The 25364-nt window shown below is 42.3% G+C and overlaps 1 protein-coding gene across 20 annotated transcripts in view; it reads right to left on the reverse strand.

Annotated features, from left to right (window-relative positions):
* PTPRM (protein tyrosine phosphatase receptor type M) overlaps window positions 1-25364 on the reverse strand; it is a 749885-nt gene that overhangs the window by 171460 nt on the left and 553061 nt on the right. For 2 of the 20 annotated variants that reach the window (XM_084964169.1, XM_084964168.1), the window contains exon 15: window positions 20147-20287. The exons of the other annotated variants lie outside the window; for them this stretch is intronic. In XM_084964169.1, the coding sequence (XP_084820295.1) occupies window positions 20147-20287 (141 nt within the window). The remainder of the gene's footprint in view (window positions 1-20146; window positions 20288-25364) is intronic. 20 annotated transcript variants of the gene reach the window in all.

Raw genomic sequence — 25364 nt, forward strand, 5'->3', positions numbered from 1 at the left:
TACCTAGCCATATATTGGTGTTCTATAAGTTGCCTATGTATTTTATATCCATTTTTCTACTTGGGTTTATCTTTTCTTATTGATGTCCAGATATTTTTTTAAATGGTCTTTATTTTTTCCATTATAGCTGGTTTACAGTGTTCTGCCAATTTTCTACTGTACAGCAAGGTGACCCAGTCACACATACATATATAAATTCTTTTTCTCACATAATGCTCCATCATAAGTGAGTAGAAATAGTTCCCAGTACTAAACAGCAGGACCTCATTGCTTATCCATTCCAAAGGCAATAGCTTGAATCCATTAACCCCAGATTCTCAGTCCATCCCATTCCCTCCTGCTCCTCTTTGGCAACCACAAGTCTGTTCTCCAAGTCCATGATTTTCTTTTTTTGTAGAAAGGTTCATTTGTTCCATATATTAGATTTCAGATATGTGGTATCACATGGTATTTGTCTTTCTCTTTCTAACTTATTTTACTCGGTATGAGAGTCTCTAGTTCCATCCATGTTGCTGCAAATGGCATTTTTCTTTTTTATCACTGAGTAGTATTCCACTGTGTATATATACCACATCTACTTAATCCATTCATCTGTTGATGGACATTTAGCTTGTTCCCATGTCTTGGCTATTGTGAATAGTGCTGCAATGAACATACGGTTGCATGTGTAGATATTTTTTATAGTTAGGCCACTATTACTTTGGCATATAGATATAGATATATAAAGAATATTTTCTTTTAATATATACTTTGTTTTAAAGTTTTGTTTATGGCGTCTTTTGGTATATAGAAGTTTATGGTTATGTCCGTGATGGTTTTAGGGCATTTTCTACCCTTAGGTTACAGACATATTCTTGTATATTTTATTACAGACAATGGTTTTTCTCTTCCTAGTGACAGAGACAAAGGGGATGAGTTAGATGCTGGCTGGTCAGGTACTCAGAAAGATAAGCAGACAACAGGTTTGAGATGGTGGTGAAACAGTTGATGTAGCTCTAGAAACAACCAGGTTCAATGAGCACCCTTGCAGCCAGGCTGTATTCTCTAAGCACCACTGCCTACGAAAAAAACCCTGGGGTTTCTTGGAAAAATGGCTGATTCCAGTCTCAGGGCAGACAATGAACATGATGAGCTGAGAACATCTGAGGAAGCTTCCCAAGATTTCTGGAGTCTTGTCAAAAGAACCCAAGAGACAACCTGAAGGAGCTCCTATTGGCCAAAGAGATGCTCTGAACAGGTCAACACTGGTTACTGTAAAGTAAATACATTACACAAGTACATACACATTAAACATGAAAAATCCCTGAGTCCATAATGGTACTACTAGCTTCTGTATAAAGTCATTATGGCACCAGTTCATTCTGAAACTGAAAAATAAAGGGAACGAACCAAACACTTATCTCAAGTCTCCTACAGGAACTTTATTTTGGGGTAACCGTTTGAACTGAGATAGCACTTAATAAATACAGATGGAGTGATAGAATTAGGATGTCACCATTTTGAAACCCCTAATAAAATAATAGATCTAGGCAATCATCATCAGTAGCTTAAAAAGCCATTAAGTGAAAGACTGAGGTGGAACTTTATAATGGATGGATCAGGTTGACAAAACTGCCACCTTCTAATCAATCTGAGCATTAATGTGCTTCCTGAAGCAGCAGGATGGGAAGCACAAAGCATTACCTCCAACAGTTCTCAACGGAAATAAGAAGCCTGGACTCGATTTACCCTGCAGATCCCACCCAGATCACAGGAAACGCAGGTGATGAAAGGGCATGTTAAGTGACTTATAAAGGATGCAACAGCCATACTAGAACATGGGACACTCTGCAGGATGAATGGCTCATTCAACACATAGATGAGAGCAAGCAGGACACGTGAGCCCATGTTATGAATGAAGATGCACATGTGGAAGGTTAGGTGACCAGAACAAAAGCCAGGTCTCTGCTCCTTTAATTCATTTCTTCCCATACATTCTGACCAAGACCTCTAGTTTGACAAACTCAGGGTCAGAACTAACTTCATAAGGACAACTAACTGGGTTTTTCCATGTTTCAATGGGAACTTATACAAAAATGAATTGAGATGCACCTGCCCTGTGAAGTTGCTGAAGTGACTGTTTTAAATGCAGAGTTCAAAAGTAACAATGAGCCTGATTCCTGGAAAAAGAAAAATAGTTTCCCTTTTAATTAATTAATTAATTTTATGAACTTTTAAATTTATTTTCTAATTGTATTGATTTACAATGTGGTGAAAATAGCTTTCCTTTTAATTGAGCCATTCATCCTGAAAGGGGGTTCTTTCCCCCATTAACAGTCTTTCCCCTTTTCCTGTGATCGGAAGAGTCACACGATTTAAATAGAGAGAAACTGAGCCAGCTCAGGTGATGCTGTGTGATTCGTAGGAGCAAACCACACAGACATGAAAGACATTTCCCTCGAAGTATGACAGACTTTCAAATTGTCCTTCTCCAACTAATTAGCATTTTAGAAAAACTGGGTTTAATCATTAAAGAAGCCATCTGCTTATCTGGGAGTTGTCTGGTGACCAGTGCTGGCAGCTTTCAGGGGAAATGGAGCCAGCAGGTACCTCATTTTCTCTGGATTTCTGAGGCAAAGAGAGAGACGGCCACCCCCTTCCCACCCCCGACCAACTGCAATGCAAAGACCTATCTGTGCCACGCTATGGTGTGCTTCCCTCACGTCAAAGAGTCAAGGGGGGCAGACGTAGGTAGGAGGTATTTGAGAGCTCCTCTTTCATATGACTATACATACAGAAGAGACTGATGGCGTTGCTTCATTTATAAAACACCTACCCCCTCCCCATTAAATGGCAGGACAGCAGACTTACATGCTAGTTGATTTAGTTCATAATTCATATCATGTGAGGTATTTTCTTGAAAGGTGTGGACAGTTAAGACTCCTGAGGGGTGGGGGAAACAGCAAAAATAGCTCAAATCACCCTCAATCACATGTGCCTTTCTTTTTCAGTCCTGTGGCTTTGGGTTGCTTTGGTGACTGTGCAAGGGAACATTCTACTGTGAAGGGTCTGCTCCCTAAGTCACAAGGGGTATGTCCAGCGTTTCATTCCACTAATGACATAAAGAACTACAAGCATTACGTGAAGAATCTCTGTAATATTTGAGACTTACGTTACGAGGGCTAGAGGTGAAAGCTATCTACTAAAATGTCCATTGGAAAGATGAGCTGAATTGCTATCCAGCAACTCTAGGCCACTGACTTGAAGCTCGCTTACCATTCCATTCTGACAGAATACAATCATTAATTCTTAAAATTACTATCGTATGGTTAGGCATTTTGGAGTTTATAATTAGTCGACCAATTTTTAGCAAAACAGGGTTTGAGCTGCCTACAGTGAAGGTCTGGAGTCATTCTGTGGATGGCTTTGGAGGTGAAGCTGAGAAGCTGGGACATAATACTGAGCAGGAAATAATATAATAGGGGTTGCATTTTAGGGAAAAGAATCTTCCATTTTTCTCTTTTCTCTTCATACCTCCATTAGCACTTCCCTCTCCTCTGTCAGACGAATCACTCTTATTTCACTGAATAATAGCGGCAACCAGAAAAGACACCTGCCCCCTGCCCCACACAGATCTTGCCATTTTGGGCTTCCTGTATGAAAGACACAGCAACTTTCTGAAGTCTTGGTTTCCCCAAATGGGGAAAGCACATCGTCTACTCTGTAGGGTGGTCATGAGGATTAAATGAGAATACAGGCAAAGTCATCACTCTCCGTTTCCACATGTTTCTTGGTCTTGTTTTTCACTCCCTCCCCCATCTTTGATCTCCTTCTTTCCTTTTCATTCACATTGTTTCTTGAAAAGTTTCATATCAAAATGTGCAGTTCTTCTTAATATTAATCTACCAACTGCACCGTGTAACGCTCCTCAATGTAGCACAAGGTGAGCATGAGATGAGAGAGAAAACAAATCACCATCAAGGACCTATCGTATAGCACAGGGAACCCTACGCAGTATTTTTAATAACTTATAAGGGAAAAGAATCTGAAAAAGAATATACATTATATATATGTGTGTGTGTGTGTAACTGAATCACTGTGCTGTACACCTTAAACTAATGGAACATTGAAAATCAACTATACTTCAATAAAAACAAAGAAAAACAATAATCACCCCTCCCCCAGAACACTGAGTTGAGGCATGACACCCTCCCTGGAGGCAAGGCTGACCTCGCACGCCCTCGACGCTGCAGGTAGACTCCCTATTCAGCATGCAGTCCATACCAGCATCTAGAAGAAATCCTAGCTTTATCTCAGATAGAGATTTCTCCTCTTGCCGAGTCCTAAGAACTAAGAATCAGTGCTATTTCCCCAGGATAGGCTCCCAGCAACCTGGATCCTGCCTGCTTCCTCTGTGGAGAGCATTACCTCAGGGCTCTCGGCAAGATCTACCCAGAGAGCTGGAGCCGGGCAGCTCGAGCACCACCCTCTACGCCCGCAGAAAACTCTGATAACCGCTGCAGCCGCTTCCCCAGGCAAAACGGAGAAAGTAGGAGGCAGAGAAAAATGAGAGCCTGGAAATTTCCTTCCCGTTGAGCACCGCCCTGCCCCTGTGCCCTGGCTCAGGGCTCAGTCCCCCCAAAGGGCGACAGTGAATCGGCTGTTTATTCAAAACCACCTACAGAAGCTAATAGACAGTTATCAGCTAATTGAGTGCGGGCCGTGGTGCTGGGGCCTCATTCATCTCGAGGATTCAACCCAACCCCCTCAGTTGTCCTGGGTAAGGGGTTCCTGCAGCTCTAAACGCTGCGAGAAAGGCCCTGAACAACAGGAAGCTAATGGTTTAACTGTTCCTCTAAATTTGTTTGACAAAACTGACATTTAGTGCGTTCCCTCACATTGTGGGCAATCTGCAATTTACCCCTGAGCCCATGGCGGATGCCCGATTTATTTACCTCTCGTAGTTAAAAGCGTAATTAATATTCCGCTCTGTAACAAAGATTAGAGATTTGACAAACATTGTAATTTAAATTCTCCATTATAGCAAACATTAAAATCAAACATCTTCCGCACGGCCCATTGCGTAAAGGACACGTGTAGCTGTAATTTAACTTTTTAGTTTTTAATACCACAAACTAATTTCTGCTGTCAGTTTAATGAGCTGGAAAACACAAATCTTGCTGCTCTCCGCGTGGGCACAGGCTGTGAGAGATGAGCGGAGGGGAGGGGGCGCAGTGATTTTTTTCAGAACATAGTTCTAAGTGCACCGAGCAAAGACCATGCGTGTGGTCTCTCTCATCAATGCAATGTATGTGCTCCCGAAACCATTCTAATGCTTAACGAAATCGCTGTAAAAAGAAAACATTTCAAGAGAGAAATAAAGAAAGGAACCTAGGAGTTCCCGTGGTGGCTCAGTGGTTAACAATTCTGACTAGGAACCACGAGGTTGCGGGTTCGATCCCTGGCCTTGCTCAGTGGGTTAAGGATCCGGCGTTGCTGTGAGCTGTGGTGTAGGTTGCAGACTTGGCTCGGATCCCACGTTGCTGTGGCTCTGGCGTAGGCTGGTGGCTGCAGCTCCGATTGGACCCCTAGCCTGGGAACCTCCATGTGGCATGGGAGCAGCCCAAGAAATGGCAAAAAGACAAAAAAAAGAGAGAAAGGAACCTGGTATTTTCTAACATGAAGGTGTGTCTATGTAAGGGGTGTGACCTGGAGTTTGGCTCTTGCCATCTGCTTCTACAGGGACTGAATCGTGAGCCACTGCATCTACTGACCCTCACTTACACCCCATGAGAGGAGCTCAGGGTGGAGATCAGGAGTGAGGCACTGCGCTCTGGGAAAACTGGTAGAACAGGTCTTCAGATAGTTAGATATTTTCAGGAGATTTTACGAGCCCAATTCTTGCATCTCCTTATATACAGAAAAACATTAAAATCCTTTATGGTGATGTCGGCTTCTTGTGACCAGCATTAACCTTCACGTGACTGGCGGTGACCCTCTGCAAAATGTGTGCTTGGTTGCATGTACCTCCCCCTTCACCCAAATCACATATATACTGACCTTCCCCCCTGCCTCTGTGGAGGGTATTTCAGAACTATCTGAAATGCTGCCTCCCAGGCTATAGCTTTTATTTTGCCACAAATAAAACTTAACTCTCAACGTTGAAGTTATGCATATGTTTAAGTCAATAGGGGTAGATAGGAATATATGCAGATACAACAGGCAAAACAAAACTACAAACCAAGTCACAGCCCTGCAAACTGAGACTCTATAAGGAGCATGATGGTCACTATTGGCGTTCGTCACTGGCCCAGAGTCCTTTCCAGAACACTAACGGTGGAACGAGGTGGTCAGCGGCTGATGGAGTCCTCAGAGAAACTCTGTTCTAATTCATGCTAATTTTCACTGGAATCTCAGCTTCATAAATTTTATGTGACTGATTAAAATTATTGTATGTAGAATACCTTCAGGCAGCTGAAATGGCTCATTAAACACGGAAGCTAGCTGGGAATTATCAGTAATGTAACAGATTTGTACACCATGAATTTGATGTCTTTAGAAAGAACACAGGAGGACTATTTAGGCCCCCCTCCCTTAGAGCTGGCCGGGCTCAGGGGGGAAAGGAAGCAATACCTTGACCTCAAAGAGGCCCTGGCTACTCCACTCTTCCTCCCCATCCGATCTGCAGAAACCCACAAACTTGCCGACTTCGGCAGACACCTCATTAGTCACTGCCAGCTTCAATCTGCTGCCGTTCTTTTACATTCAGATCCCAGGAGGAAACATATTCTCTGCTGCAATTTCAGGCTAAACCAAAGATAAACTGATCTACTTTCAAAAAAGACAAACCAGCATGTCCCAACTTATACTAACATCTCACAACACGGAGAAAAGTCTGTGTAAATATTATTAACCCTGGCACTGTATTAAATGAAAGAGATAGATATTGTTGCCAAGGCAGAGGTTTCCAAATGGCCCAAGAGTCAAAGGTTCTACACAAAGCTCTGTCCATAAGCAGCGAGGGTGGTTCCAGAAGGAAGCACAGCCAGGAGATACGCACGAGCCCTCCAACCCACTTTTGAGAGAGGCATTGGCTGGTCTTTCGAGCACCCCATCTGAGCTGCTGGGAGGACTTCCTGGATAACTCCTGATGGGAGCAACAGAATATTGGTTTAAAGTACTTGAAATGAAAATCTTTGCCAGTTTTTTGTAAAAAGGAGCAGCCACTTTCACAAAATACCTGCAATTTCCCTCAAAATGCTTAGGCATGCCCGTGGAAACAATATGTTGTTATATGATTCAGAGAAGGTTTGTAAACCAGCTGGGCAAAAAATTAAATCAAAACATACCTGACATTTTAAAAATAACATTTTGGAAAAGAGTAACCAAATGACAGATCTGGCCTTTCAGAAAACAAAACACAGGGTCCTCCTCTCAGTGGCGGTGACTGAAGACAAACTAAGTAAGAAAAGTGATTGAAAAACAAAATAAAACAAGTGTATTATCAACATGCTACACTGAATCAGAGAAAAAGAAAAAAGGACATCAGCAGAATGTGTTTTCTCTACCTTATGAAATATTAGGAGTATTAATAATAGGTTTTACATGTCTGAACTCCGATTACTGTTCAGTATAGATATGACTGTGGTTCTAGAAATAATGTGTTATTTATTTATTGAAATTAGCTAAGTCAGATAGTATGATCTCTTTTCTTTTGTCTTTCTAGGGCAGCACCCGTGGTATATGGAAGCTCCCAGACTCAGGGTCGAATTGGAGCTATGGCTGCCGGCCTACACCACAGCCACAGAAACATGGGCTCCAAGCCACATTTGCAACCTATACCACAGCTCAGGGCAATGTTGGTTCCTTAACCCACGGAGCGGGGCCAGGGATCGAACCCGCATCCTCTTGGTTACTGGTTGAGTTCATTACCGCTGAGCCTCGGCACGACAGGAACTCCTATGATCTCTTTTCAACCACAAATTCTATTTATGGAAAATTGCTGTGTGCACAAATTTACATCTCCAAAAATTTGACGTCCCTGGGAGAATTTCAGATATAGAGGATATGAATGGCCGGACAATCCTATTGGGAATCAGTAAAAAGAGAGATCTGGGGTCAGAAATGGAATACCATGGTAAAGTTAAAGATGGAGCAGAAACAGGCATTTTTGCAATAAAGCCAGTCAACATGAAGAAAAAATGAGGCAGCAAGCAGGGCCATAGACAGCCATGTTCCCGTGAGGAGGAACTCTGGATATGCTTTAACCAATGCTAAGTAACGGTGGTTCTTGGGAGAAGGGAGATGTTATATGAAATACTCTGTGTAGGTCACATAAAGGTCATTCCCAGCCTTCTGCACTCAAAGCAGCCAAGGGACCCTGAATCCCAGGAACTAAGTAAAGAGCACAAGGTAGGACTTGAGGAAAGAATTCAAATAAGGAGAATCATTGGGCCTTAAACAGAAAGGCTTTGAACAACTGTCTATACAGCCAGAAACATGGGACAATGGCTCTTAATATGCGTATTTCCTGGATTAAGGGAAAATGCTTCTGTAAGTATCTTCCCCAAATTTTGGGAATGACAGATCTTGAAAAGTTTCTATCAAGGAAGAGATGGTAAATGACAATTACTGCAAAATATTGGTTTCTACTATTTCAAAATATGATTATGCAGGTGATGACCCATTATATGGTGTCTCGTTATTACTATATTAGAGAACGGGGACAGAATTCTTTTAGTGATGTTGCCGGTCACTTCTTCCCACTGCTTCCCATCCTGTTCCTCAACCATGAATTTTCCTAATGCATGATTTTTCAGAAACCCAGTTCTGGAGATAGGGAAGGCAACTTTCAAATTTCAATCTATCCACTGGGGTTAAGGAGATGTTCAAAATGGTGCGAGACACAGAAAACCAAGCTTGGTCCTACAGAAAAATGTATTTAAATCATTAACATGGATGTTCTGAATTTCACATGCAAAATACCAACCAAGTATTGAAACCCAATTCAAGTAAAGTTCGAAGAGATAGAGTCACTGGAGATAAGAAGCAAATTCATCAATCGATAAACACAGACTGTGGGAAAAAACCACAAAACTATCTGCAACATAATCGCATTTTCTTTGCCACCATGGAGCATAGCCAAATCTCTTAACGACAATTTAAAATGAAACTGGAAATGACGATCACTCAGGCTTTCAGAGCTGTGGTTCAGAAACTCCTACCTAACGTTACTGCTGATTATCACTGTCTCTGGGTCATGACGAAGGCACCAACAAACAGAAGCAGACCTTCATTAGATCCTTTCTTACAGGAACCCAGGAGCCAGAATTTCATCCAGGGACCAGAGCAAGACTTACTTTCTGCATTACTAAGAGCTTCTGTCTGCCCTTCCTGGAAGTCGGAACTCATAGGATCCTGACTCCTGTGCCCCCACTGCCACACCCCCACCCTCTCTGGATAGGGGAGGGGCCTGGTATTTCAAAAGTAGGAGAATCCCTGTGGCTCGGGGAATTCTTTGTCTCCACCGTTTTCTGGGCCTGAACTTGTAGTGTGGTATGACTGATCACAATTTCAAAGCTTAACCCAGTCAAAAAGCATGACCTGGGGTAACAAGTAACTGAATTCTTGGACTCCATTATTTGAGAAGAATCCAAAGAACACTGACAAGGAGTCCAGCTTTTTGCTTTTTTCTTTTCTTTTTCTTTTTTTAAAGACCGCACCTGTGGCATATGGAAGTTCCAGGCTGGGGGCTGCATTAGAGTTGCAGCTGCCAACCTACACCATAGCCATGGCCACAGCAGATCTGAGGTGCAGATCTTTGAGACTTTATCCTATCTTACTTGTCCTGTTTTAATAAATTGTTAAGATAAGTGAAAGTTTAGTATATTTTTTCCTAAGAATAATTCCTTTTCATTGAGCAAAATCTAGAAAATAAAAGGTTAAAGAAAATATGACCAGTTGTAATTTTACCACTCAGAATAATAACTGCTAACAGTTCAGGATTCTTTAATCCAGTCTTTTTTTTTTGGGGGGGGGCGGTCTTTTTAGGGCCACACTCGCGGCATATGGAGGTTCCCAGGATAGGGGTCGAATCACAGCTGTAGCTGCTGGCTTACACAACAGCCACAGAAACGCCGGATTCGAGCCATGTCTGTGACCTACACTGCAGCTCACGGCAATGCTGGATGCTTAACCCACTGAGTGAGGCCAGGGATTGAACCTGCATCCTCATGGATACTAGTTGGTTTTGTTACCGCTGAGCCACAATGGGAACTCTCAGTCTTTTTTTTATACATATTAATTTTAAATACATTTTGGATTTTTCTGTACCATTTATTTATATGATCTCTAAATGTCATTTTTTTTTTTTTAGAAAACAGAGGTTTTTAATGACTAAGCAATATTTAATTAAAATGACATTTACTTAATTATGACTATTGGAGCATCCACATTTCTCACTGTCATAGATGATACTGTGCTGATTATCCTGATCTTTAAACCTGACAATTGCCTTAGAAAAAATTCTCAGTGGTACTGGATTAATTGGCATGCTTATTTTAAATAACAATGTTACAAACTATAAACGGCTTTTAAAAAATTTGCACCAATTTCTACTCTTATCAGGAAATGCGTGAGGAGGTCCTTCTCACTATATCCTTCTGGATTTCAAAAGTAGTTGCCAATTTGATGTGAAAAAAAAGAGCATTTTTTACCATCTACATGTACATTTCATCGCTTACAATTCAAGTTGAACAGTTTTTAATGCAGGTACTAATCATTTGCATTTCCCCCTTTTATAGACTAGCAGGTTATATATTTTCCCCCTTTTTTCTATTAAAATCTCCCCTGCATCCTTCAGGGATGGATTAGATTAAGAGTATCAGCCATCTGTTATGAAACATTCAGCCCTGACCAAAGTCTTCTGAAGCCTCCCCACTGTCCTCCTAGCCTGCATTGCTTCCTACTCCCCCCACACCCCAACACCTCATTCTCTCCCATCCTTCAAGGCTGGGTTCCTTGAGGCACCTCATCTTTTGGTCCATGACACTGTCACTTGTCGCTGGGCTCCAAAGCAGTTATTATCCTGACCTCATCCTGCCTCATTTGATTAATTACCTTTCAAGATGCATAATGTCTTATGAGATTTGTGAGGCAAAAGCCATTTCTCACATTTCACAGGATGAGCATGTTTGCCACTAAACAATAATGATTCTAATTACCGGACACTCCACACATGCCATAACGCAAACCCCCCAACAACACTGATTTTAAAAACATTTACAACTTTCCTCTCCCTGAAATACATTTTCCCAAAGAAGGAAAATGTTCATATATAAATAACTCTTAGATAATGGAAATTCATTAGGCATCTAGATGAGATTATTTCATATTACACAGTATAAGCTGACATTATGTCCTGAGATGAGCAAGTTGGTAATGAAAGCTAGCCGTGTGCAAATGGAAATATTTTTGGCAGACATGATATCCACTGAACAGAGTGGATGTGTCAAATTATTTTTATAACTCAAGCAGAACATATCATTCCAAATAGAACGCTATAGATCATTCTGACTTATGATGGGGTTACTTTCTGATAAACCCATCAGAGGTTGAAAATATTGTAAGTCGAAGATGCATTAACACACCTAACCTACACCATAGCTCAGCCCAGCCTACCTTAAACATTCTGAGAACACTTATGTTAGCCTGCAGGTGGGCCGAATCATCTAACACAGAGCCTATTTTATAAAAAGCTGTGATTTTCTCGAGTAATTTATTGAACTCTGGACTGAAAGTGAAAAAAAGAAAGGTTGTCTGGGTACAGACCAGTTCCAAGTGTATCTTATTTACCGGCAGGATCGTGTGACTGACTTAGAGCTCTAGTGGCCACTGCCCAGCATCACGAGGAATGATCGTGTCACATGTCCCCAAACCAAGAAAAGAACAAAATTCACAATTCTAATACATCTTCTACTGACTGCTTTCACACCATCGTAAAGTCGAAAAACTGTAAGTCAAGATGTGCTAAGTCAGGGAGTGTCTGTATATGGATAAGAGCAATATAGCGTATTGCTGTGTATCTTCTAAAATGCCAAAATATTAAGAATTATAAAGCAGGAGTTCCCATCGTGGCTCAGCAGTTAATGAACCCGACTAGTATGAGGTCGCGGGTTCCATTCCTGGCCTCGCTCAGTGGGTTAAGGATCCAGCCTTGTCCTGAGCTGTGGTGTAAGGTTGCAGATGTGGCTTGGATCCCGTGTTGCTGTGGCTCTGGCGTAGGCCAGCAGCTACAGCTATGATTCGACCCCTAGCCTGGGAACCTCCATATGCTGTGGGTGCGGGCTTATAAAAAGACCAAAAGACCAAAAAAAAAAAAAAAAAAAAAAAGGAATGATAAAGCAAATAACCAGTTAAACATATAATATACAGCAGAAATTGGCACCACACTGTAAATCAACTATACTTCAATAAAAATTATTTAAATATATAATAAAGAATAAAGCACATGCCACGATCCTAGTGTAGTTTATTCTTGGTAATGGAAACCATAAGCAGGTTTGGTAAACATGTCTACAAATGAAATCACAGAAACATAATCTCAGGGCATACATGCAGACAGAAATAATAGGAATGTTACTTTGGAGCCCTCTCCCTAAGGTGGCCTAATGGAATGGTTTTTTTGGTACTGAATGTTTAAACTTGAGATAGTCTCTTTTTATGGACAGAAACAGAATTTATAGCAGTGAGAAATCATGGTTCCTTTGCATATGAAGTGCATAGTTCTGAAAGCTTTCTGCTAACAAAATAGCTTAATACTTCGTTTTGAACTTTAGATCACATTCTTATTTTTTTTTATGAGGAGCCTATTTTCTTCCCAAGGCTAAAATGGCTCTCTAATTGTCAAGCAAATCAGATAAACTGAAATTATTTAGCCACACAAGAGTTTGGATGATAACAATGCAAGGACAACTCTATAAAAACACACACACACACAAAACCTAAGCACTTAACAGCAACTTCAACAGTAAAGTTATCATTTTACGTCTGCAAACTCATAGGAAATGGAAAATGGCCCATGCTGATAACCCAAATTCTTTCCACCACGTTCTGACCAGAAGAATCAGAAAACCTCATACACTGGACAGAAAATAAGAGGATATAAATTCTCAAATTTTCTGGTTTTATGATAGGAAGTATTAGCTTTGAATTTTTTTTTTTTTTAGTTACCAGAGAGGAATTACTTATGAAGAATACTCTCAATCCAGTCACTTTTCTGTATCAAGTCCAAACATCGCTTTGGGCAATTTTCTTTTTTTTCTTGGCTGCGCTCACAGTATGCAGAAGTTCCCAGGTCAGGGACAGAACCAGGCCATAGCACTGACCCAAGCCACTGCAGTGACAACACCAGGTCCTTAATTTGTTAGACCACCAGGGAACTCCACTATTGGACAGTTTATAAGTGAAGCCAGGTACCCCTGCCACCCTGTTTGTTAATGCCACCGTATGCGGAGGGGCCACAGGTTGTGACTGTTCTCCTCCGTTCCTTCCCAAAGCTGTACCTGACATCAGGCAGAAGCTTCACTGGGTTTCCTTTCTTTTTTTCTTCCTTGTATTTTCTAAGATGGTATTGTGCTTTCAAAACTAACTTATATATCAATTAAAAAAAAACCTACTGGACTATTTCACTGAACAGCTGGAGGGATTTGGAAAGAAAAGGCAACTTCATTTCAAAGTAAGACACAATTTACCTTCCCACACACTGCAATACACCCATAAAGCAAAGCTCTTGCCACAGGTGGCTTGCGATGCTGCTGAATTTGGCAGGTAAGGAAGGGGCAAGCCCGGGAGAATACGGTCAGGATGAGCACAGCTCCAGACTGCTTAGCCCCTTTGATTTTCCCCATAGTGTATAAGAAAAATCTCTTTATCCATAGGAAAGCTAACTTAGAAAACCAACCTTCCCTTCTTTAGAAGAAATACGGCATCTTTGCAAGGTCTCCGTGTTTGTGGTCCACACACCAACTACGAACACCTCTCTATCCATGCACGTAATGTGTACACTTACTTTGCTGAATCACTTGAATGTTGGTTTAAGTTATGACGATTTACCCCAATACTCAGTATGTATCACCTAAGGAGGAATTCGACCTAACTACAGCATTTATTACTCCTCAAGAAGTCTCTCAAAAGATACAAACAGATTGTCTAATAAAGATGCATAGTCAAGACTTTCAAATTGTCCCAATAATGACATTTATTTATTTATGTGCTTGAGAATCAATCAAGGACCCTGCACTGCATTTGCCTGTCATGTTTCCTTAGCCTCCTGAATCTAGAACAGTCTCTGAATTTTTTCCTTTCATGACCTTGGCCTTTTTGAAGCATATAAACCAGTTGTTTGATAAAAACTTCCTGGAGTTCCCTTCTGACCCAGTGGGTTAAGGATCCAGCATGGTCACTGCTGTGGTTCGATCCCTGGCCTGGGAACTTTCACTTGCCATGACAAAGCAAAAAAAAAAGTCCTTCCTGGAGCCTATGTGTTTTTGTTTTTTGTTTTCCTAATATGACATACAAGGAAGAACTCACTCCATAGTGGTTTGTACCATGCTTCTCTGAGTTCCAGTTATTTTAAGGAGTGAAGGAACTCTATGAATGTTAATATATGCCACACCAGTCACATCCTTCAAAACCTCAGGCTGGTGTTTACTAGGAGTGCACCCAACAGTTGCATCAGATGGGAGCCCCTTGCTGCATTTCCCCAGAATCACCTGAACTGACAGTAATTACATGGATACACATTCAGTTTAATTCACTGTAAACAAATATATATATACATTTTATATTTGCAAATTAAAGTGCAAATGCACTTTTAAGGTGATGAATGGTAAAGTAATCACAGCTGTGGGCTGTCAGAGCCAGGCTGAGCGGGTCCTTCACCAGGAAGAGGAGGCTGCAGGGATGTGAACGTGGGAAAGGGGCGCAGCCCAGACAGGAGGTGTCTCAGGCACAGAGGACGTGATGACGCTTCAGTGAGGTGAGGCGCTTGCCTTGGAGAAGGGGAAGAACAGGACAGCTGAGACAGCGTCAAGCAGAAAAATACATAAAATAGGAGGATGGTTGTGGTCTCTGAAGAAACACGAAGCTGTTCTGAGGTAAAGGTGACATGAATTACCAGCAGCGCACGCTCTACTGGGGCTCACTGAGAAGGCTGCCAGTTTCTCATCACTTCCCAAAGCCTAAGAGGAGTGGAAGGAGTTCCTGTTGTGGCTCAGTGGTAATGAACCCAACTAGTATCCATGAGGATGCGGGTTCGATCCCTGGCCTCGCTCAGCAGGTTGAGGATCTAGTGTTGCCATGAGCTGTGGTGTAGGTCACAGACGTGGCTTGGATCCAGCATTGCTGTGAGCTGTGGTGTAGGTCGCAGACATGCCTTGGATCCTTGGATCTGGTGTTGCCTGACTGTGGTATAGGCCGGCAGCTATAGCTCCAATGCGACCCATAGCCCAGGAACTTCCAAATGCCGTGGGTGTGGCCCTAAAAAAAAAAAAAAAGGAGTGGAAAAATTATAAATTAAATCATACATAAACATCTTAAAGCGCAGGGTTACTCTAAACACAACTCTGTGTTTTGGGTTTTTGCAGAGACAAATTTCTGTTATATAAGCTAAAAAGTGTGCAAAGATGTAGAGGTGCTTCATTAGGGAATTTAGGCTCTTCAGTTCTCCTTGGGCCCAACTTAAACACAGAATAAACAGAATATGATAAATATAAGAGAGGCAACACATCTCTTGTTTGGAACATCACTTCAAAAAACATCTATTTAATATAAAACAGATTTGTATATGTGACCACTAGGCAGCGCATGGGAGGTCTGGGAAAATGAGATGATGATGATGATTATATAGAAAAAAAATCACCAGTCGGAGTTTCCACTGTCATACAAAGGGATCTGTGGCGTCTCTGGAGCAGTGGGGCACAGGTTTGATCCCTGGCCCAGCACACTGGGTTAAGGCTCCACCATTATGACAGCTGTGGTGTGGGCCGAAATTGCAGTTTGGATCTGATCCTTGGCCCAGAAACTCTATATGCTGCAGGGGTGGTCAAGAAAGAAAAATAAATCTGGAGTGTATGCAGCTGGGGTGGGAGAGGATGGGATGGCTGGACCTGGGCAGGCTGACCCGATCTCCTTCCATTGATGCACCAGGTCTTTGAAGGAGGTGGGGCCAGCATCCTATACCTCCAGGTAGGTTCTGGTGCACATCTGTCCTCGGATGCTCTTTTGCTGTCATCCATCCACAACCCAATAAAGTTGGTCAATTTGGATAAGTCAGTCCAGCCAGCCCAGTAAAATACATCATCTTAATGATTTATTTGGGCTTGATTCTGCAGTCTGGCATTTTAAGACGCCATCTGTATTTTGGCCCGTCCAAGTGGTCAGTTTTCTGTTCAACAGAGACTATGAGGAAGCAGGCATCTGAGGGGTGTGGTCACGAGGCCAGGCAGAAAGCACTGCTCTCTTCAGGAGAGCAGACTTAATCCTTCGACAACCTTATGCCTAGACAGTTCCGCTCACCACTTCTGGACTAGCAGTAAGCGGGTGCCAACCACAAGTCGGTGCTGGGTAAACATCTGTTCAAGGAATGGTTATTGTAGCTGATTCATTTTGCTACATGTATCTGGGAGCATGTCTAATTAAGAAGACACAATTCAGTTTAAAACTATGATCCAATTCCTAACAATCAGTAGCAAAACGTTAGTGAAATGCATGCACCCATCTTCCGAGTTCTAGCCAAAGGAAGTGATCTTCCAACAGGCATCCAGCTGCTCAATATTCCAGAAGCAGAGTGTACACACAGGAAAAGGTGGCAAAGGACCGGGATGGCCTGTTTCCACCCCTTGGACCTGGAATCTTCTCGTTCCATCAGCCTCTTCCTGAACCCTAGAGGCTAGAATTCCTGGAATGGGCATTGAGCCATTGGAGAAATCCAAGGGAAGTTTCAGTGAGAATGGGTTTAGCAGCCAAGTGCCTTGGCTCTCTCTGTTTTCCTATCATTCAGTTCAAGAACATTATCTTGCTCACCAACCATAACAGAAGAGCTAAACTTCATCTTTAATTATGTCTGAACATTTGCCTGTTAAGACTGCTTACACACTGCTCTGTAAGGCATTTTGTGTGTGGAGTGAAAGAGAAAATGCTGAGGTAACTGAGAACTTCATTAGTGAAACCACAGGACAGCGTGTGGCCTGATTAATCTTATGAACTCAGCATTAACGTACTGCTGGAACATAATGCAGATCATAAATTTACAGATGTATAATATCAGTTCCCAAGAAACAGAAAAGCTTCCTCCTAAGTAACTTCTTAATTCTATTTCCCTTAACCGTAACCTTGTCCTAGGAACAGACACTAAAGTGACCAAGGAGTGACACATGAAATTTCACAAAGTGATAAAAAGTAACATTTTTCATATTCCTTATCCTTGCACTATAAACACATCCTTCCAACAAATTAAGCATTGACGATCATGTTAAAATTTATCTATAATAATCATTTGAGTGAATATCCAGGATACTTCCTAGATGCACAGTGTCAGAGCATCTGGGTCACACACTGTTTTCCATGAAAACATAAAATACATAAATAGGAACATTGTTACCTAAAATAATACAGGAGAAGAACCTTGAAGAATTCCCCTTATTACACAGAACATCACTTAGAGTGAGTAAAGATGACCATGCCTGCAATGCTACCTGATGCCTTGATGGTCACAAAAATACTCAACGAATATTTCTGAGTACTTCCTATGTGTGGAAACTATCAGTCTCTTAAAACAAACCACGATCAAGAATTGTCCTTACCTCGAAGTATTAGCAATTAGCATGTATTTGGCTTTTTCCATGACGCACTCCCAGTTAAGGACTCAGAGGCAATCAACATGGAGAGTTATTAATGGCCCCTCAGTCCGCCTGTTTCCACCTCCTCAGGTCAGATATTCGCTGAGGTGGACGCAGATACACTGGGACCTATTTCTGACCCACCATACACCCCATGAAATTCTGAGCGTTTGAGGGACCACATGCTTCCTTGAGTGACATCATGGAATAAGGATAGCAGCTTCTAACCCAAGCTCATGATGGGGAGCCGGGACCAGCCTGGGAACGTGGCAACATCACCCATCATTTAGAAACATCTGTGCTGGGATCACTCCTATGGACCAATATTCCTCAAACTGCTTTTTGACATCATCTAATGATCTTTCTTAACACAGCTGCTGTCAAATTTTTTTTCTTTTGCCTTTTCAGGGCTGCACCTGTGGCATATGGGGGTTCCCCGGCCAGGGGTTGAATTGGAGCTGTAGCCACTGGCCTACGCCACAGCCACAGCAACGTGGGATCCAAGCCACTTCTGAGACCTACACCACAGCGTACGGCAACGACGGATCTTTAACCCGCTGAGCAAGGCCTGGGATCGAACCTGCGGCCTCACGGATTCTAGTCAGATTTGTTTCCGCTGAGCCACAACAGGAATTCCAGGAAAAAGTAATTTCAAAGCCAAGCACAATGAGGCTGTTCTTGTCAATGCTCAAAATGGGCACTAAGCCTGACGGCTGACATTCTAGGCAAACAGGACAGCACTGAGCATGGCAGGGCCGGGGTGCTGCTGTGTCACTGGCTGCACAACCTTCCCTGCATCCACACAGCACGTCTCTCCAGAGATAAAACACAGCTCATCTCATTTCCTCCTGCTCCCACCTCCCTGCAGTAAAAGCTCTAAGGATCAGAAATGTTAACACCTTACCTGAAAAAAGAGACAGTTGTATGACAGCTTTCGTTACATCTGTGGTAAAAACCTTGGACTGATCTGAGGAATCCTAGGTAGGCGCACCTGTTCACTGTGGAGGGGACGGATGTACAAAGTTCCTTCTCAGAGTTCTTGAGAGAGGCTGATGCAAGGGAGCCCCACCAACCTCCCTGACTACCCCATATCCCACCCACTTGGTGGCTCCATCGCTAGAGGGCAGCTAATGCAATGGAAGCAGAGCCTCCACGAGACCAGCGCTCAAGGAGACCTTCCTAAAAGACTCCCACTAGTAGTTCCCACTGTGATGCAATGGGATTGGTGGCTTCTTGGCAGTGCTGGGACGCAGGTTTGATCCCCAGCCCCGAACAGTAGGTTAAGGATCCAGCGTTGCCATAGCTGCAGTGCAGGTCGACACTGTGGCTCAGATCTGATCCTTCACCTGGGAACTCCATATGCTTCGGGGGGTGGGGGGTGGGGAGTGGAAAAAAAAAAAACTCCTACTAGGTTATCAAAGTGCTTAATCTAGAAAGGAACATGAACTGGCAACAAAATACTACTCAAGCTTAGGGAAGGATCCAAACGTGCCCTTTTTACTTTTTCTCATACTATGTCAATTTTTAAAAATTGAAGTATAATTGATTTACAAAATGTGTGTCAGGTTCAAGTGTACAGCACACTGATTCAGTTATACATACATACACAACTTTTCAGATTATTTTCCTTTATGTAGGTTATGACAAAATATTGAGAATATTGGTTTCATATTTCCTTTTCACTCCCCCTCTGCCTGTTCAAAGTGGACCATCAGTGTGGTTCTGGGAGAGTGTCTCTGTGTGCGAATAGCCACTGAGCTTTGCTGAAAGGCGGTCGGTCACCACCTAATACCCTCATGCTGCTTTCACATGTGAGGTGATCACCAGCAAATACAGACTCAAGCCAGAGCCGAGAATTTGCAGACACACACACACACACACACACACACACACACACACACACACACACACACACACATGGAATTCTGAGAGTAGAGAATTTTGATTCATTGCCACCTGACTACCACCCAGACCCCAGTCCCACCCCCACCAGCCAGAGTGTGGATGACACTGGAGCGCCTGGGATGTTTCTGGGTGTGCAGATCAATACAGTATTTCAAAAGCGAGAAGAATGGAAACGTAGCATGGAAATGCCACCGAAAAGTAGATTTCTACATTTGCTTTGAATGGACAGGATGAGTTGGGTGAATGCAGCTGTGGCTACAAGCTTTTCTGCTCCTATGGTCTCCAGAAGCTTGCATTTCAGGCATGGTGATACTGGGACCATGATGAGAAATACACTGTAAGAAGGAATACCCGATGCTACCTACCATGGATGGACTGGGGGCTCCGACCCAAGAAGGGCTGGTTTATGTGAGGCTGGAGTCCAGCGAGCTCTGCTGTCATTCAAACAGGCCAGGAGTGTGTGGACAAACTTCCGCAGACAAAACTTTCTAGACAGAAGCTTAAGACTGAAATTAGTTTTCTACATGTTATCTCTCTGTTACCCACTGAGTGAGGCAACCTCATGGTTCCTAGTAGGATTTGTTTCTGCTGCGCCACGGTGGGAACTCAAAGTTCTTCTCCCCTTAATCAAGGCAGAAGGCTGCCAACTGTGCACTCACCCCTGTTCTCTGCCCACCCCCCGCTCCTGCTATGCTGGACCCTAGCAGGTCTGCACAGGGGGATGCTCTGGGGACAGCTGCTGCCGGGGCCGCAGGCTGGCTACCCTGGGCTGCTGCCACACCATGCAGCTGACCACAGCTGGCCTGGGGAAGAAAACCCTTACACTGTCAGCTAATCGTTTTTTAAAGGGCTGTGGGAGTTACACACATTTTGTTGACTTAACTTTAATGCTGAAAAGAAGAATACAAATAACACAAAATCAATCTATCAGCATCTGGAAGAGAATATGCAGCCAGACTGCTTGATAGCTTTCTTCCCACCACTTTTGATCTTGAAAATTTCAAGCCTACAGTAAAGACGTAACATACTTGCGAGCACCCTCCACCTGGATTCAGCAACTTGAGCATTTTATTCCTCGCTCTTTCCTTCTAACTTAGTTTTCCCCCTGAAGCATTTGATAGCATTTGCCGATCCTACACAATCGCAATGCTGTCACCACAACTGAGAAAAAAGATGACTCTCTAATGTCATTTAACATGCAGTCTGTATCCATCCAATATGCCCACTTGTCCCACAAATGCTTTAGAAAAACCCTCTGCATCCAGGTTCAGACACGGCTTTGGTTGTATCTCTTTAGCCTCCTGAAATGAAAAACAGGCTCTGCTTTAAAAAACAAAAAGCAAAAAACACGGACTCCTTTTTGAAGAATCCAGGCCAGTTTTATTGCAGGATGTCTCGCCAAGGTAGACATTTCTGGCTGCTCCAGATTAAACATTATGTCACAGCTACTGCACAGGTGACTCTGCACCCTTCTAACTGTACCCCATTAGGAGGTACATCCTGTTCAATTGCACCGCGACTGGCTTTGCTGGATGTGAGGAGGAAGGTGTGGACCCCTAGAATTTCCCGTTGTAAAGGCTCAGTTTCCCTTCATAATAAGATAATCTGTGGGGTGACAATTTAAGATCGTGTGAATATTCTAACTCCCAGACTACCTCTCACTTGGTCATTTTAGCGGATGATTCTCATCTAAATCAATGATTATATCAGGCTTGGCAAAATGGGGATTTTTTTAAAGCTTTTTATTAATTTATTTTATTTTCCCACTGTACAGCAAGGGGATCAAGTTATCCTTACATGTATACATTTTTTCCCCCACCCTTTGTTCTGTTGCAATATGAGTATCTAGACATAGTTCTCAATGCTACTCAGTAGGATCTCCTTATAAATCTATTCTAAGTTGTGTCTGATTTTCTAACCCTCCCATTTCTACACTGACTCACTGGTTCTATTCCATAAAGAAAAGCTTCCCTTATTCCCTTCGCTTTCTTTCTTTTTAATTTTGTTTTGTTTTGAAATGTTTACCATAGAGAAACGGGTTTTCAAAGATTCAATGGTTCATAATCAATGACTTCCATTTTTCCCTTGGATGATCAAGCAGTCCCAAATTTGCATGTGGCAGCCCTTTTGGGCTGGCTCCTGTATCCCTCTGACATCATCCCATTAGTCACTGGGTACGACCTTGCCTTCTGGTACAAGATGCCACAGGCTCACCTGGTTTCTCCCTGACCTAGAGCTGGAATTAGTCATTTCCCCAAGAAGCCCTGTTTCTATTAGTGACAGCATTTAGAAACCAAGATCTCAGCGGTATGTAAGCTCATTGCAACCAGAGTTTCACTGTTTCTAACTCTTTTGAGTGAAAAGAGCCTAAGAAATTTTATGTGTTTTATATATTGTGTATATTTTAATCATGATTTCATGCTGATATGACTTCATGCTGATATTTCCATTTCAAATTTAACATTACAGACATTTTCTTTCTTTTTTTTAAAAAAGTATTTCCATCTCTTCTCGTACAATGAAAACTTGGGAGCTTATTTGCTTATCCTACTATATAAAAAGTCATTTTACAACAGCAATATGAACATTACTATGAAAAATAAATTTACTAAAAATATTATTTCATTTCAGTTCTTTTCGTCCTTAGAATATATCCCATTGTAACTGAGCAGGACCCTATGGGGCTCCCCTATGTCCTCGGCCTGCCTCTGATTTGCAGAAAATCTCTCTCAGGCCTCTCCCACTTCAAAGTCACAAAAGCCTGGATCAAGAATTAATGATTGAAAGGATGTGAACATGTAGTGACAAAACAGCAGCTGGGCCAGGAGATCTGTTAACAATTGAAACAATGAATCTGCCCTATTGCAGTCACAGAATCTTTAGTTCTTCCCTGAAGTACATAGATAACAGTATCTGACGCACTTTCCTGAGCTGTTTTACAGATGCTAAAATCCTCACCAAATGAAAGATGTTAAGTACATGATGACTATGAGCATGTAGCCTCCAGACTGGCTGGAGCCTGAGGATTGATGGTTGTAAGTCCTATGACATCATCCTGTTACCTCACCATCAACCAATCAGAGCACTGTGCACAAGCTGATCACATACCCTGTAACTGCCCCCCTCCCAATCACCCGGCCTTTAAACATGCTTTTCTGAAACTCGTTGGGGAGTTTGGGTTTTTTGAGTACAAGCTGCCCTGCACTCCTTGTCTGGCACCTTACAATAAACACCAAACTTTCTTTTACTACAACTCAGGGTTGGCAGGCAGACTGATTTCACCATGAGCGGGCAAATGCTCCCCAATCTGGTTCGGTATCATCACCAAAAGTACTTGCGGAGAGACTTGGGTTCAAAAGTCAACTTAATTTTTCTATTCTGGGTGGTAGTATTATTAATTTGTATTTCCATCTATATTCAATCCTACGGTTAGCTTGTTTCATACTTTTTTTTTTTTTTGTCTTTTGTCTTTTTAGGGTTGCACCCGCGGCATATGGATGTTCCCAGGCTAGCGGTCTAATCAGAGCTGTAGCTGCTGCCCCACACCACAGCCACAGCAAGGCCAGATCTGAGCCGTGTCTGTGACCTACACCATAGCTCATGGCAACGCTGGATCCTTAACCCACTGAGCAAGGCCAGGGATCGAACCCACAACCTCATGGTTCCTAGTTGGATCCATTAACCACTGAACCACGACGGGAACTCCTGTTTCATACTTTTAATTTAAACTTTTTTTTAATTTGCAAAACATTTACATGCATCAAAAGTCAAAACTATATAAGAATTATACTCAAGGAAGTCTTGTGCTCATTATCCTTTATTTCCTCCACCCCAATCCCACTCACCTATCGCCATAGTAACTGATTTCAGTTCTTTGAGGCTTCGAGTTCTCTTTGTAAAAATAATGTATGTGTGCGTTTATAGACAAACATACACATATATTTACTTATTCCTTTCTTTTTTAACTCAAAAGGTATTCCTCCATACAACTCATCTGCACGTTATAGTTTACTGACGTTTTCAAAATGATGGCATTTTAACCCAGCCATCCCTTCCACATTGATTTGCTGGCATTCTTTTGGAAAGAAGAAAATTCTGCTTGTCTGCTCTGGAAACTTGCTCTACTTCTGTCCAGAGAAGTCTTTTTCCATCTCCTGTATAGCTTTGTATTGGTCTCATGTGTGTTCCATCACTTCTTATGGCTTTTCAATAAAAGATCCTGCTCCTCTATTCTAAACTTCTACCCTGAACACACTCTCCAGGCACACTGTTAAGGATCAGGTGACACAGCCACATGAAGTGTTAGTAACCTGTTAGTATCCTCCCAAAGCCCAGGCTGCCCACAGGAAGCAGGCAACAGGGCTGGGCTGTAAACAGCTCAGTCTGACCACAGCCACCAAGCCTGCCTCTTCCCCAGCTATTCCTTCTGTGGCAAACGGCAAACGCAGTCTTCCTTGAGGCTCTTATGTCCTTCGCAGGCTCCGACTTAATGGCATATAAAGTACTCTTTTTTTAATGCCAGCCTACAACTTTGAAGCCCTAATTTGCCCCACGTGACAGCCCTCCATTCTCCAAACATGAAATTTTTTTTCATCAACAGAAAATTCAGTCTAGTTACAGTGTCAGGAAAAAAGATCTGCCATGACTAAGTAGTTTTTTACATTTTTCCACGTATATTCTCTGAGTTATAACTATCTACACTCAGTAAAGCAATTATCTGTCTATTACTTTTAACTGTATTGAATTTAAAATCTAATGTATCCATCAAATTAACTCTATTTTGCATGCAATCATTATATATACACAGAGGAACGTGGATTTGTTATTTCCATAGAGGGTGAAGATAGTCATATACATTTTATTAAAATTTATTTAGCTACTGATTTATTATTGAATCCATTTATTAAAATTTATTTAGGTACTGATTCCTAAATGCATTGTATTATCTTTATCTCTTATAAGCCAAAGAAGTCTAGAACAACCAGTAAAAAAAAGCATGTTAACGGCTGTAACTGTGTTATCAGTTCAGAAAAATGAGATGAAATCAGCCCAATCTTACAGGGTTGGCCTTGAATATGTGTCTGAAATATGGCATTGTTAATTTTAATTGTACGTAAATAATTAAAGGTGAAGCAACTGCAAAGAAAAGTGATATATTCCTACCAATTTACAGTAAACCAGTTTGCGTGCTAATAAAATAAATTTACCAACAATATCTTGTTGCATCTCAAAATATGATCTTTTTTTTTTTTTTTGGCTGCAGGTGCAGCTGTGGAAGTTTCTGGGTCAGGGATTGGGTGTGTGCCACAGCAGGGACAAAGTTGGATCCTTAATCTACTAGGCCACCAGGGAACTCCCCAAAAGATGATTTTTTAAAGTCTTAGGGTTATGGGCAACCCTGTGGTCACTGTGGGGTCAGATTTCCTAGCTGAGGATTTTCCCTGGATGTGACAGGCCAGCTGAGGAGGTGACCTAGAGGCATGGCGACCTCCAAACTCCCCCTTCAGGTGGGTGACCTTCCACCTCCCACCCCAAGGAACAGATGGAGACCCCATATTGGCTCTGAGGGAGGCCAGTCTCAGG

This window comes from Sus scrofa, chromosome 6 (genome assembly GCF_054392235.1).
Source record: "Sus scrofa isolate SSC_HxYL_T2T_F1_AM1 chromosome 6, Sscrofa_HxYL_maternal_Yorkshire_Landrace_v2.0, whole genome shotgun sequence".
Classification (NCBI taxonomy): Eukaryota; Metazoa; Chordata; class Mammalia; order Artiodactyla; family Suidae; genus Sus; species Sus scrofa.